General features: G+C 50.3%; 3 protein-coding genes across 6 annotated transcripts; all 3 read left to right on the top strand.

Moving 5' to 3' along the window:
- Positions 1-2,439: 2,439 nt before the first annotated feature.
- On the top strand, positions 2,440-2,682 carry SMIM40 (small integral membrane protein 40). Its single transcript, XM_090280399.1, is given in 1 exon segment — positions 2,440-2,682. A coding segment is annotated over 1 exon segment (243 nt).
- Positions 2,683-5,646: 2,964 nt separating this feature from the next.
- Positions 5,647-10,059, top strand: DAXX (death domain associated protein). 4 transcript variants are annotated; one of them, XM_090282208.1, is made up of 8 exons: positions 5,647-5,780; positions 6,697-6,952; positions 7,107-7,938; positions 8,065-8,279; positions 8,435-8,630; positions 8,790-9,264; positions 9,405-9,627; positions 9,830-10,059. In XM_090282208.1, exons 2-8 carry the CDS (start codon positions 6,746-6,748, stop codon positions 9,887-9,889), a joined length of 2,208 nt encoding a protein of 735 aa, XP_090138334.1. In that variant the 5' UTR covers positions 5,647-5,780; positions 6,697-6,745; the 3' UTR covers positions 9,890-10,059. The 4 variants fall into 4 exon arrangements, with proteins under 4 accessions (XP_090138334.1, XP_090138333.1, XP_090138332.1 ...); XM_090282207.1 differs by having other exon boundaries at positions 6,694-6,952; XM_090282206.1 differs by having other exon boundaries at positions 5,747-5,811.
- A 907-nt stretch (positions 10,060-10,966) lies between these two features.
- ZBTB22 (zinc finger and BTB domain containing 22) lies at positions 10,967-13,962 on the top strand. The gene has a single exon (XM_090282203.1). It carries the CDS (start codon positions 11,487-11,489, stop codon positions 13,386-13,388), a length of 1,902 nt encoding a protein of 633 aa, XP_090138329.1. The 5' UTR covers positions 10,967-11,486; the 3' UTR covers positions 13,389-13,962.
- Positions 13,963-13,989: the final 27 nt, after the last annotated feature.

Raw genomic sequence — 13,989 nt, 5'->3', positions numbered from 1 at the left:
GACAACTGTAACAACACACACAATAAAATATACTTTAAAAAATATATTAAAAAATAAATATAAAAAAGATCAAAACTATGAATATTAAAATGGCAATAAATATATAACTATCAACAATTGACTCTAAAAAAGCAAACAAGCAAAACAAAAACAGAATGATAGATATGGAGAACATTGGGATGATAGCCACTGGGGAGGGGTGAGTCTGGGAGAATGGAGAAAAGGTGATAGTGTTAGTATAGATAGCAAACCAAGGCCGGGAGGAAAAGGAGTACATGTTTTAGTCACTGACTCGGCAGTCCTTGAAATTCTATGTACCTTTTCCATTATCTGAGAAAGAAAGTTTTTTAAACTGTGCTTTCATCCCAAGGCCTGAAAGACTGCAAAGAGTCCTTGTGCCTAAAGGAAGAAGGCCATTAACACCTTTGGATATTCACGCCCAGTCCTGGAAAACTAGCACCACCTTTACCTGTCAATCAATATGTAACTGCTTCACCCTCCCCTATACAACCAACTATGTACGTCCTCAGAACAAAGAACTTGCTCTCTCTCTGTCCACCCAGCCGTAGTCCACTCCAGCTGTTGCTCTTAACACCCCTTGCCCTTGCCACTCCTGCTCTTGCCTTTCTCCCCCACCTCAGCAAAGCCCATTCTCTTCCATGAGAACATATCACCATTAAACCTTGCTTGCTTGCACTATAACAGATTAGCTGATCTGTAATTCTTTACTGCGTTGTCGAGAAGAACCAAGTTTCTGGGAGTTTCCCTCGTAACAAAGGGATTAAGAAGTACAAATTGGTAGTTAAGGAATAGGCAAGGGAATGTTAAGAGCAAGTACAGGAAATGGAGTTGGAAGAACCCATGGACATAAATAAAGGAGGGGGGGGTCACTGGAGACAGTGGGGGGTGCTGGGTGGAGGGGGGCAAAAGGGGAAAATTGGGACAACTCTAATAGCATATTCAATTAAAAATTATTTGATTGGCTATGGCTTAAAGCCTAGTTGAGGCATTTACGGGTTTAGATTTTGGTTTGCTTAAGTAGACTCCATAGCATTAGTGTTAAAAAACAAAAATTCAACTGAGTAAATGTAAAGATATAATCGGCTTTATTTGATGATTCATGAATCATGCAGCACCCAATCTAGTAAATAGAAAGGTGATCCTGGGAGCTGGACAAATGTAAGGCTTTTATAGGCAGAAACAGGGGTAAGGGGTAACAAGGAAGTTAAAAGAGTGGATTATTTCAGGCAAGGTCATCTTTTCTTAGGGGAAAGTAGGGGGTCTTATCGGGCAGATTATCTTACTGCTTTGACTAGGAAATTACAAACTGATTCATTTAACATCCATTGCTGGGAGAGGCTGAAACTGCAGTTAAATTAGGTATTGTCTTGGTGGGGATTAGCAAAAGTGACTCCATTTTAGGCCTGGTTCTTTTTAATAAGAGCTGTCTCAATAAAATAGCCTCTTTGTTTAATTAACACAATTAATAAATGATTAGTTTGGACCCTAATCCCAGGTTTTTGGATTCATAATGTGAACCCCTATGGGAACAGCAAACAATACTATGATTTGACTAAAACAAAATTGTGACATCCTTTGCACCATTTGAGGTCAACAAAATCTACCCAAGTAAACAAGGTTTTCCTAGCAAGGTCAAAATGAAGTTTAGGTAGGAGACTTTAAAGGCTCCAGGTATGAAGTCCACTAACACATGCATACTTCCTCTGTTGTCAGCCCCATCACCACCATTTATCCCAGGGGCCCCAGGTCTCCCTAGAGACCTCCCTTTCTTTCACGGAACTTCAGGCCAGTGCCTGGGGAACAGGGCCCAGAAAAAGCCTTCAATCCTTGCTCTAAGACTTCTTGGGGAATATTTCCCACCAGCAATTCTCTGACCAGACCCTCCCATGGAAAAATCTCATTCTTCCTTATTGCCCCAACTGGTAAATCCCAATCATACACACTTGCCCTGCTGACCAATCATGGTCTTTCTTTCTTTTTCCTCCATCTCCCCGTTCCCCTCCTCCTCCTTCTTTTTTTTTCTTCTTCCTACTTTAAAATTTTTTAAAAAATTTATAAACCTCCCCTTGGACTCCTGCAGCTGCTTGTTCTCACCAGCCTCATGAAGAAACCCCCCACCCCCAGCCCCCATTAATCTGGAATGGACTTTAAATCTTTGACTGACAGTGGCTCAGAGTAGCATACCAGATCATTCACATTGCATTGGATAATTATATGACTGTTCCAAAGGCTCAGAGGCTCTACTCTCCTGTCCCCTTCCCACTCTCTCTCTGCCTCTCTTTCTCTCAGGAGTTAGTTAGGGTCAAGCCAGGCAGGTGCAGGACTTGCAGCCACCACACCTCTTAGTCCTGGTATTGCTGAGCAAGGGCTTCCATCCCAGCCTCCCTGATCCCGCTAGCTGCCAGACTGTAGGTTAGGATGGCAGAGGAGGAAGGTGATGTGGACGAGGAAGATGTGTTCCTGGCTTTTGTCCAGGGTCCTTCTCCTTCCAGGGGTCCCCTATGTCAGGCCTTGGACAAGGCCTTCTTTATCTTCCTGGCTGTCTTTCTGACACTACTGATGCTGGAGGCTCTTTATAAGCTGCTGTGGCCTCTACTATAGGCAAAGTTTGGGGACTGACTCCTGGGAACACCTCAGAACAAGGAGAAGCTGGAATTGTGACCACTTTTTCTATAAACATCTTCTTATCCTGCTACAGAGGTGAGTGGGGAGATGGGCACAAGTGAGACTGTTGGGGACTGTGGAGGGCACACTTGGATAGCTTAGAGAAGCTGTCTAAAATTTCTGCACCTATATTCCAGGAAACAATTTTGAAAAAAATCTGTACTCCTCACATATTTTTAAGTAAGCATCTAAATTTTTTCATCATAAATTGAAATCGTTTCAAGGATGTAATTCTTGGCATACTAAAAATATTCACATTTGACTTTTTTAGTTTATTTTATTGTTGTTCTGTTATCGTTGTCCCAATCGCCCCCCTTGCTTTCCACTGCCCCACCCCTTCCCACAGTCAATCCCCACCCTGTTGCCCATGTCCATCCGTCATTTATACTAAAAAATATTCACATTTTAAAATAAATCAATTAAACCACCCTTTTAAATGTCCAGGGGAATTGAAATATCAAGGTGACTTGATACCTGCTATCATCCATTAAAAAATACATAAGTTCTTAACAATTAGGAATCATTCTTTTTCTTCTCTCTTTTCTCCTTGAACTCCTCTTACCATTCACTCCCCCAGAGGCAGTTTTATGCATTTATACTTGAAAGTCTCAGATGAAAAATATTTTTCTTTCTTGTGACCAAAACTCCAGTTTTTAAACAAATTTCTTCAGGGTTATTATTACAATTATTATGAAAGCAGAACTGATCAAATAGCATGAAGATTGTACACATTTTATAATTGTTAAAAATAAAAACTACATTTTTAATGAGTAGACAAGGTGGTGTTTATAGTGCCTTGGTGAAAGAAATAGGCTATATATCTGTTAATTTAAGACAAGGTAAGGTTATCTCCAGATTTCATGGCTAAGAACTGTATGTTTTTTTTAAGAGGGAGAAAATCTATTGTAAAAGAGAAAAGGAAGAAAAAGAACCTCTCCTCTAGGTACTTACTCAGGAAGACAAATTTTGGGAAAGTTGAGGATCTGGAAATTAAATCCCTTATATCTCCCAAGTCCGAGTACTCTTTGAAGAGTTTTCATTTTCCCCAATTTGAAGATGGTAGGTTTAGAGGACTGGAAAGAAGTGGTGTGGGATTCTTTAACTGAAGGGAGGGTTTGAAGTTATGAGACTGAGGGCTTGGAGGTGTAGGGACCTCTGCGGTCCTAGAAAGTGACAAGATGCTCACCACCTGTGGAATGCGCACGGATGCAAGAGGTGGGGAATCTCAGCGACTGGAACCGTCAGCCTTTCTGGTTTCTCTATAAGCTCACCTTTCTAGCCAGCTTTGCCTCCATGAGTCCCTCCCACCTCCCTAAACTGGGTGAGGGGGGCATCAAAGTGAGCGTCTTCTGCTCTGGTCCGGTAGCTCAGTTGGCTGGCGCTTGGTCCACATATGCCAGGGTTGAGGGTTTGATCCCCGGTTAGGGGCACATGGAAGGGTCAACCAATAAATGCGAGGATGGGGTCGAACAACAAATCTCAATCTCTCTCTCTCTCTCCCTCATCAACAAATAAGAAAAGGGGGAAGGAAATTTCCAAGTCAATCTTTCTAAAAACTAAGTCGGTTACTTCTCTCTTTGTTCTTTCCTCAGTTTCTCCAAAGGAAAAAGAGACGAGACCCGCTGTATTTTCTGAGACTCATTGCGTCTACAGCCCTCACAGCGGCAATTCTCACAGATTCTCCTCAGGGCCCCCCACCACATATATATCCCCCTGGAGCTCCTGAGCAAAGCACTGCTTCGCTTAAGAGACTCCTCTAAAAATGGACGGAGAACCATCTAGGTCCCACCTATTTGGTTGGCAGAGGCAGATTAAGGTCGGTTGAGGCCCCGGGCGCAGAAGAAAATATTGGGCCCTTTAAAAAAAGGAGAGGGACAGGGAAAATAAAAGTATTTATTTATACGCACAGAAAACTATTTTTAAAACCGTAAATGAAACAAGTACATATCCACAAACTAATTTACATCCCTGAATATTTGCGTATATCCTAAGTCTGCTCTGCAGGAAAACCGTTGTTAAGTACAGCGTAGCAAATAGGATTCTATTGCTCCTAGGAGCGGTAATGCAGCCGCGCGGGGGCCTTTGCAGAGTAGTATGTGTATAGTATGCAGCGTAGTAATGAAATAATGAAAATAAGTGAATACAAACATACTATCAGGTTTTACCGCTGATTGTAAACTTGTACATAATTAAAATTGCACATATGAAACCAAACTTGGTGTCATTAGAAAAAAAAGTGTAAAGTTGGGGCTTTGCGGGGCCCTTCAGAAATCGGTGACCGTTGTTAAATCCGCCTCTGTTGGTTGGTCCTTAGTTCTGTGGTGACGCTTGAAAAACAAGTCAACAACAATAGCAATAATAATAACACATTGTTTAGCGTTTTGATTTGTGTGCATGTGTTTTGATTTCACGATTGGGAGACAGAGTCACCAGGATGGAGAAGTAGCAAGGGAGCGAGCAGCCCATGTAAGGGAAGGCGCTGTCGATTAAGCCGTGGAATTGAGTACCTGGAGGGTAGGAAAGCAGCTCAGGAAGGCTTGTCAATAGCCCATCGGAAGGAAAAGCTTTTATTTCCCTTACAAGAGACTCCCGCTCTTCCGTGCACCAGGCGCAGCCTTGGAGGGTCCAATTCCTTAGCTGCCTTGTTTCGTTGCCCCTCACCTACTGGGAAAGGTGGCTCAGCGCTCTCTGCACGCGACTCACAGGCCGTTGGGCCGGCCACAGGAAGTTTCTGATTGGAGGAGTCGTAGAAGCGCTGGGTGAAAAGAGCGCCACTGGCGGCGCTCTGGAGTCTGGACAGAGTCAATGACGTACGGCAGAATGGCGGCCCCCAGGTGCTTAAGGACGCGCGTCCAAGGAAATGAGCCCGTCCCTTACAGGTCAGGCGGAAAAGAGCGTCATACTGTGTAGGCGGCGATGGAAGGGCTCTGAAATCGGGCGTACAGTCACTTCCGGCCACAGCGAGTTCCGTACGACAATATGGCCGCGTTTAGGTGCCTGTAGGCGGAAACTCAGCGGCTTCCGGCCCAGAATAGGGCCTGTGGTAGGAGGGGGACGGAAAGAGGAGGGAACCATGCGAGCTTCTGATATCCGCGGTGAGGGTCGCCTCGGGAGGCTGTTTGTGAGGTGCGGGCCGGACGGTGCGGGGATCGAAGGCGGGGGCGGGGGTGTCAAGGGAGAGGTAATGGGGAGTCCCGGGCGGTAAGTCTGAGGGGCAAGCTGTGGTACTCTCCCCACTATCCCTCGAGGGGAGAGGGGCGGGCGGGGGCTGAACTGGGGGAGGGGGACTTGGCGGGAAGCTCATCTTGGGGAAGGGGCCAAACATAGGATTAGGGTCTGAGAGGAATCGAGAGAGCCCATTGCGGGGCTCACAATCGATTACAGGTCTTGGAGAATGAGGAAAATTAGGGTGGGGTGAGAGGGAGGGGACTTGAGATGAGACACCTCCAATCTAACTCCGCCGTTTGAGACCCATTAGGGGTGGAATATGGAGATAAATCAGAAAGAATAATGTATTGTTAGGAGGGGCTCTTCCTCTCAGAGAGGCTATGAGTTGGGGGTGATCCTTCAGGATGGGGTGGTGTGAATTTGACGTGTTTGAGAGCAAAAGGTGGAAAACACGTGAGGTGGTGCTGACCGGGGTGTAGTTTTAGTACCTGTGCGAGGAGATGTCAGTGAAATCGGGAGTGCAGTGTGGGAAGTGGTCCAGGGGTTGGGAGGACAAATCAACTTGCCAACTAGGAGAAATACTGGGGAAACCGCAACCAAAAGACCGGATATAATATCAGGGGTGGGGCTGGGGGTGGGGACTTGAGGTTTCAGATGCCTTGGGGCTCCCTAGTAGGGGGCCCAAAAACCATGGTGCTAGTAGTTGCTGAAGACAGGCAGGGAGGATACTGTTGGGCAGGGCTGGATGTTACTGAAACCCAAGAAGATTGGAAAATGTGTGAGATGAAGGGGTGGGGCTATGCTGGAGGGGGCTCTTTCTAAGGCCCCATCCCCTTCCAGCAGGAATTACGAAATCCCCAACACTTCCTCCCTCCGGGGGATTTGATCCCCCATGGCCACCGATAACAGCATCATTGTGCTGGATGATGATGACGAAGATGAAGCAGCTGTTCAGCCAGGGCCCTCCCACCCACTCCCCAACCCGACCTCACCCAGGGCAGAAGCCCCTGGCTCCTCTCAGCCCCATGGGGCTGGAGGGAACAGTAGTTCGGGCGGCAAGAAATGCTACAAGTTGGAGAATGAGAAGCTGTTTGAAGAGGTGAGCTTTAGGGGAGAAGGTTCTTGTACCCCAGGGAGAGGGGTGGCTCACTGGCTTTCCTGTCCTTTCTTCCCCACTAATCCCACCTTGCCTTCTTTCTCTCAACCCCCTCCCTTGTCTCTTTCCCCCTACCTTCTTCCCTTGAACCCTCCAGTTCCTTGAACTGTGTAAGGCGCAGACAGCAGACCACCCCGATGTGGTCCCATTCCTCTATAAACGGCAGCAGCGTGCCCACTCTCTGTTTTTGGCCTCAGCGGAGTTCTGCAACATCCTCACTCGGGTCCTCTCTCGGGCCCAGAGCCGGCCAGCTAAGCTCTATGTGTACATTAATGAGCTCTGCACTGTTCTCAAGGCTCACTCAGCCAAGAAAAAGCTGAACCTGGCCCCCGCTGCCACCACCTCTAGTGAGTCCTCTGGGAATAACCCTCCCGCAGACCCCTCCTCGGACCCCACAAATGCTGAGACCACTGGCTCTGAGGCCCCAAGGACCCGTGGTTCCCGGCGGCAGATCCAGCGCTTGGAGCAGCTGTTAGCACTATATGTGGCAGAGATTCGGCGGCTGCAGGAAAAGGAGTTGGATCTCAAAGAATTGGATGACCCAGACTCCACATACCTGCAGGAGGCAAGGCTGAAGCGGAAGCTGATCCGCCTCTTCGGGAGACTATGTGAGCTGAAAGACTGTTCTTCACTGACAGGCCGTGTCATAGAGCAGCGCATTCCCTACCGTGGCACCCGCTACCCAGAGGTTAATAGGCGCATTGAGCGGCTCATCAACAAGCCAGGGCCTGATACCTTCCCTGACTATGGAGATGTGCTGCGGGCTGTGGAGAAGGCAGCTGCTCGGCACAGCCTTGGCCTCCCGCGACAGCAGCTCCAGCTCATGGCTCAAGATGCCTTCCGAGATGTGGGCATCAGGTTACAGGAGCGACGCCACCTTGATCTCATCTACAACTTTGGCTGTCACCTTACAGATGACTATAGGCCAGGTAGGGATTAGTGAGATGCACATAAATCAATAACCCTTATATGTCAGGTGTGTGGTAGCGGGGGCATCTCTGTAGTCTCTTTTTCTAGGGTTTGGACTGAGTACTCTGACTTTATATCTTATATAGGCATTGACCCTGCGCTGTCAGATCCCGCCCTGGCCCGGCGCCTGCGGGAAAACCGGAGCTTGGCCATGAGCCGGCTGGATGAAGTAATCTCCAAATATGCGATGATGCAAGATAAGAGTGAGGAGGGCGAGAGACAGAAGAGAAAAGCCCGGCTCCCCCAGGCCACCTCTTCCCACTCTGCAGAACCCCCCAAAGGCTCCTTGGATTCTGGTGAGGTGTGGAAGGGATATGCCCTTCAGAGAAACGGTGTTCTTCCTTTGCACTTGCCAGCAGGGAGTCCAGGGTGACTGACAGGGGAGTTCGTAGAAGGAACATAGAAGTAGACCCTCTGGGGCAAGGGATTACTAAGAGAAACTCCTTTGTCCCTCAGGGTCCTAGTGGAATGGTATCCCAGGAACACCCTACCTCCTCTAAGGCTGAGACAGATGACGAGGAAGATGAGGAAAGTGAGGAAGAGGATGAAGAAGAGGAGGAGGAAGAGGAGGCCACAGATTCCGAAGAAGAGGAGGATCTGGAACAGCTGCAGGAAGGTCAGGAGGATGATGAAGAGGAGGAGGAGGAAGCAGGTATGTCAAGGAAAGTCTCCTTATGTCAGTTCCCTCTACTCTGTTGGGTATAAGCCATCTGTTTGAGACCCTTCCCTTCATCCTCTTACTCCTAGCGTCTTAGCAGTATTCTTTCCCCTAGTTCTCATGCTACCCCTCCCCTTTGTTTTCATTTCCCAGGTAAAGATGGAGACAAAAGTCCCATGTCCCCACCACAGGTCTCCACTGAAAAGAACCTGGTACCTAGCAAAGGGGTCAACATGTCTTCGGGGAATCAGCAAAACAAAGGACTCATAGCATCACCATCTTCACTGTCAGAAGAGCCACTGGCCCCCTCCAGTATAGATGCTGAAAGCAATGGAGAATACCTCGAGGAGTTGCCCCTGGAGAAAGAGAGTCCCGTGTCTCAGGTCTTTGAGCTAGAGATTGAAGCCTTGACTGTGGATAACACCCCTTCCCCTGAAGAGGGGGACATTTCCTCTTCTAGGAAACAATCAGAGGACCCCCTTACCACTGTCTTGGAGAATGGAGCAGCCATGGTCACCTCCACTTCCTTCAATGGAGGTGTCTCTCCTCACACCTGGGGAGGTTCTAGTCCCCCCTGCAAGAAATTTCGGAAGGAAAGGCAAACAGGAGCAGGGCCATTAGGAAACAGGTAACAAGGAAGAAAAGGAGGGAAGCCAAGGAGGGATTGCAGGGGGCTTTCTAAGGAGTTTTGAGGAACTGAGTCTGCTGGGAGAGACTGACACTCACCCTCCAGCCTCAAGCTCCGTACATTTATGTTTCTGTCCCTAGCTATGTGGAAGGGCAAAGGGCAGTACATGAGAAGACTGGGAAGAAGATATGTACCCTGCCCAGCCCACCTTCCCCCTTGGCTTCCATGGCCCCAATTGCTGATTCCTCAACAAGGGTGGACTCTCCCAGCCATGGCCTGGTGACCAGCTCCCTCTGTAGCCCATCTCCAACCCAGTTGTCACTAACCCCCCAGTTACAACCGTCCAAGCCTGGTACTTACAAGGTAAGAGGGGGAGGCTGTTTTTCCTGACTTCATTCTCTTTCAATGTCTGTTCATTTTCAGGCGCTTCATCTGAATATTGCACTCAGCGCATCCTTTCTTCCTTTTTCCTACCCTAATTTTTAACCTGATAGGTCCTTCCCTCTGCTTCTCCTCTCCCTATATTCCAGACCACTCTGACTCTTGGTCTCTCACTACCTTGCAGATGAGTGTGGCCACACAATGTGATCCAGAGGAGATCATCGTGCTCTCAGACTCTGATTAGCTGCCTCTCCCCCACTCCCTGACTCCAAAATGTTTGGGGATAGTATTTGGAGGATGGTGGGAAGCAGATGATTGAGGACAGGATGGACTGAGCTAACCTCCTTTTGGTGTTGTTTCTTTTGAAAAGTTGTTTTACACAAAACATTAATAAACAATAAAGTTCTTATTGTATTCCTGTCTTTTCTTTGTCTTTCTGCTCTTACCCGATTGGCACCAGCTGTTCTCTGAGTCAGGGTTATCCTGGTCCCGGGGTAGCACTGGATCCTCCCTTGCTAGCCTGCCCTTAGCCCAGCTGCCCTGGAGATTCCTTGCCTTTACGTTTTCCCCCAGCCCTTTGCCAGGCACTTAAAAAAAAAGGAGGAAAAAAAAGTGCTTCAGCGCTTTATTTTCTCGCTTCGAGCGGTAGGAGTAAAAAGGCCAATCAGAAGCCGACTTAAGGGTATTCGGCCAATCCAAGGCCCGGAGGAAGGGGGCGGGGTTGCAGGGGTACTGTCAGAAGCTAGGAGACTTGGGCTATTAGATCCTGCAAACCCGTTTAAGGCCACAGCTCCAAGGCCAAGACCCATCGCCAGGGGGAAGAAGCAGGCTTACAGAATTAAAGGGGAATGAGTGCTTCGGCCAAACCAAGTCTTGAGTGCTTAGCGGCGGAAGAGAAATGGTACCTTTAAGGTGGAATGAAGCAACTTTTTTAAAGGAGAAGTGGCCGAGTCGGCCAAGTATTGCCTAGTGGCACGGGTGGGGTGCCTGCCTGTGCCTTTAAAGCAGGAAAAGTAGGAGGTGGAGCGGAGGCGGAGGGCGGAGGGAGTCGGCGCAAGATGGCGGCGGGAGGGGCCCAGGCTGCGGCTCTGGCAGCCGAGTGAGGGGCGGGGGGGCCCGGGGGCGCGCGGCTCGGTAAGCGGAGACGCGCGGGGTTGTGGGGCGCCTTCCGGGTGGGAGAGGAGGTCGAAGTAGCTCCTGGGGCGGAGCAGAGGGGGGCGGGGGTAGGCAAGGGGCGGGGCCGAGAAGGCTACAGAGGCGGGTCTTGAAAAGGGCGGGACCGAAAGGGCGTGGGGGCGGGTCTTGATGGGGGCGAGGCTAGAGTTTAGCGTGGAGGGGCAAAGGGGCGTGACCGGCGAAAGAGTCCCAGGCACAGCCTAAAGGGAACTGGAGACAGGGTGGTTTTAAGTAATCGAGCAGACCTTCCTGCCAAGAAAAGGGTACAAAACATCAAAAAGGTAAATTTTGGATAGTCTGGCTCTCTGGCATATTGGAAATTACAAGGGGAGGCACCCCATTCCCAAAGAAAGAGGCATTAGGTTTGGAGTTAGAACACCCGAGTTTGCTGGCGTTGCCACTTGTTGGCTGTGACCATGAATAATCTTTGTCTTTCTTAGCCTCAGTTTCTTCAGCTATCAAATGGGGTTGAGAGGAACAACAGTGTTGTGGGGAATTACTCAAATAATCGGTGTGAACATGTTTTTAAACTGTAAAGGGCTGTTTCATTATGAAATGTTCTCATTCTTCTCTTCTTTTCTTCCCAGAGAACCCCCACCCCCCCGGCCGCCCTCCTCCTTCCCTTGATCCTGTGGCTGGGGGGGGGTACCCCCTCCCTCCACACCATGGAGCCATCTCCTTTGTCTCCAAGTGGGGCAGCACTTTCCCTGCCTCTGTCGCTGGCCCCGCCCCCACTGCCCCTGCCTGCAGCTGCAGTGGTACACGTATCCTTCCCCGAGGTAACCAGTGCCCTCCTGGAGTCCCTCAATCAGCAGCGGCTACAGGGCCAGCTCTGCGATGTGTCCATCCGAGTGCAGGGCAGGGAGTTCAGGGCTCATCGTGCTGTCCTGGCTGCCTCCTCCCCTTACTTCCACGACCAGGTCCTACTCAAGGGCATGACCTCCATCTCCCTGCCCAGTGTCATGGACCCAGGCGCTTTCGAGACTGTCCTGGCTTCAGCTTACACTGGTCGCCTCAGCATGGCTGCTGCTGACATTGTCAACTTCCTCACAGTGGGTTCTGTGCTCCAAATGTGGCACATTGTGGATAAATGCACTGAACTTCTTCGCCAAGGTCGGGCCTCGGCCACCAGCACCACTGCTGCAGCCACCTCAGTCACTGTCCCTGGTGCTGGGGTCCCATCAGGAAGTGGGGGCACAGTGGCTTCTGCCACCATGGGCTCTGTGCGCTCCCATGCCTCTAGTCGGGCCAGTGAGAATCAATCACCCAGCAGCAGCAACTACTTCAGCCCCCGAGAGTCCACTGACTTCTCATCTTCCTCCCAAGAGGTGTTTGCAGCTTCTGCAGTGGGCAGCAGAGAGCAACGAGGAAGTGGCACTGTATTCCCAGCCCCTGTGGTTGGCAGTGGTGGGGCTACCTCTGGGAAGCTGCTGTTAGAGGCAGATGAGCTGTGTGATGATGGTGGGGATGGGAGGGGTGTGGTGGTCTCTGGGGCTGGGTTCCGGAGGCCTAGCTATGCACCTCCTAGCATCATGCCACAGAAACACTGGATATATGTGAAGCGGGGTGGAAACTGCCCAGCACCAGTGCCCCTGGTTCCCCAAGACCAAGATATGGAAGAGGTTGAGGAGGAGGAAGACCTGGTTTTGACCTGTGAGGATGATGAAGATGAAGAGCTAGGGGGTGGCTCTGGGGTTCCAGTGAGGGGAGGACCTGAGGCTACCCTTAGCATAAGTGATGTCAGGACCCTGACTGAGCCTCCGGCCAAGGGAGAGGAGCAGGTCAATTTCTGTGAGTCCTCCAATGATTTTGGCACCTATGAGGGTGGAGGTCCTGGGGTAGGGCTTGATGATTCAGGGGGGCCGACTCCTTCCTCCTATGCCCCCGCCCACCCACCGCGGTCCCTGCTTCCTGTGGACATGCAAGGCAACCAGATCCTAGTCTTCCCATCCTCTTCATCCTCCTCCTCCTCCTCACAGGCTCCAGGCCAGCCACCAGGGAACCAAGCTCAACATGGGGCTGTGACCCTGTCGGGCACATCTGCAGGAGGCCTGGGTGTCCCTGGTGGCACTGGTGCGACCCCTGGAGGGACAGGCAGCGGGGATGGCAATAAAATCTTTCTGTGCCACTGCGGGAAGGCCTTCTCTCACAAGAGCATGCGAGACCGACATGTGAACATGCACCTCAACCTTCGGCCCTTTGACTGCCCTGTATGCAACAAAAAATTCAAGATGAAGCACCACTTGACTGAGCACATGAAGACACACACAGGCCTCAAGCCCTACGAGTGCAGCGTCTGCGCCAAGAAGTTCATGTGGCGAGACAGCTTCATGCGCCACCGAGGACATTGCGAGCGCCGGCACCGCCTCGGTGGCAGTGGGGCTGGAGTGGGATCCGGGGGGCTCACAGGGCCAGCTTTGCCACCCAGGAGAGAGTCCCCCGGGGTGGGTGGGGGCAATAACGATGAGGTGAGTGGGGCCACACCCCCATCCAGCCGTCGGGTCTGGTCCCCACCTAGTGTCCACAAAGTGGAGATGGGCTTCAGTGGGGGCGGAGGAACAAACTAAAGGGGCAGGCTACTGGGAGTAGTTTTCAGGTAAGAGGAAATAGGGAGCCGGGCGCCAGTGGCGCTGTGGCTCCCAGGTGATCTCCCGCCACGGTTACTGTCTTCCTTAGCTCTATGGACTTGTATATACGCTGGAGGGGGAACCGATTGCACCATCGACCACCCCATTCCACTCCTCAGCCCTAACCCCTCAAAGTATCCAGAAATTAAGACCTTCCTTTCCCTCAGGTGTGTACACTGAAGCCCCAGCTCCACAATAGGGCGCATGTAGTGGGGGAGGGAGAGGGCGCCTGTTGAGCATCCTGGAGTCACAGGGTTAAGGGTCAGGTGGTTGCAGTCAGTATCTAAAGTCTGTTGTGGGGACCAGGCCTTGGAGCCCCATCCCTCCCCACCCCACTCCCCCAACTATGTGCCCCGTAATATCTACCCTAATCCCTCCTCCCCTTCCTTGGGGCCTCTCAACTCTATTCTCAGTGGGGAGGGAGTGGAGACGGAGGAAGTCATATGAGTACGAGGTTTTTATTTTAAATATTATTTTTTTTAAACAGTGATTAAAATATTTATTGGTCATTTCACTTGGTTTCTCGACAACCCCTGTTTGT

Source organism: Furipterus horrens, unplaced genomic scaffold, assembly GCF_987537825.1.
Source record: "Furipterus horrens unplaced genomic scaffold, mFurHor1.1.pri manual_scaffold_6, whole genome shotgun sequence".
Classification (NCBI taxonomy): domain Eukaryota; kingdom Metazoa; phylum Chordata; class Mammalia; order Chiroptera; family Furipteridae; genus Furipterus; species Furipterus horrens.
Note: the sequence above shows the minus strand (reverse complement) of the source record. Positions and strands in the feature narration are given on the sequence as shown.

What these genes read in the sequence shown, in the direction of transcription:
- DAXX (XM_090282208.1), top strand. Translation starts at nt 6,746, where the DNA reads ATGGCCACCGATAACAGCATCATTGTGCTGGATGATGATGACGAAGAT. An exon ending in ATGAGAAGCTGTTTGAAGAG is followed by an intron (nt 6,953 to 7,106) that starts GTGAGCTTTAGG and finishes TGAACCCTCCAG; the next exon opens with TTCCTTGAACTGTGTAAGGC. An exon ending in GCTCCTTGGATTCTGGTGAG is followed by an intron (nt 8,280 to 8,434) that starts GTGTGGAAGGGA and finishes TTTGTCCCTCAG; the next exon opens with GGTCCTAGTGGAATGGTATC.
- ZBTB22 (XM_090282203.1), top strand. Translation starts at nt 11,487, where the DNA reads ATGGAGCCATCTCCTTTGTCTCCAAGTGGGGCAGCACTTTCCCTGCCT.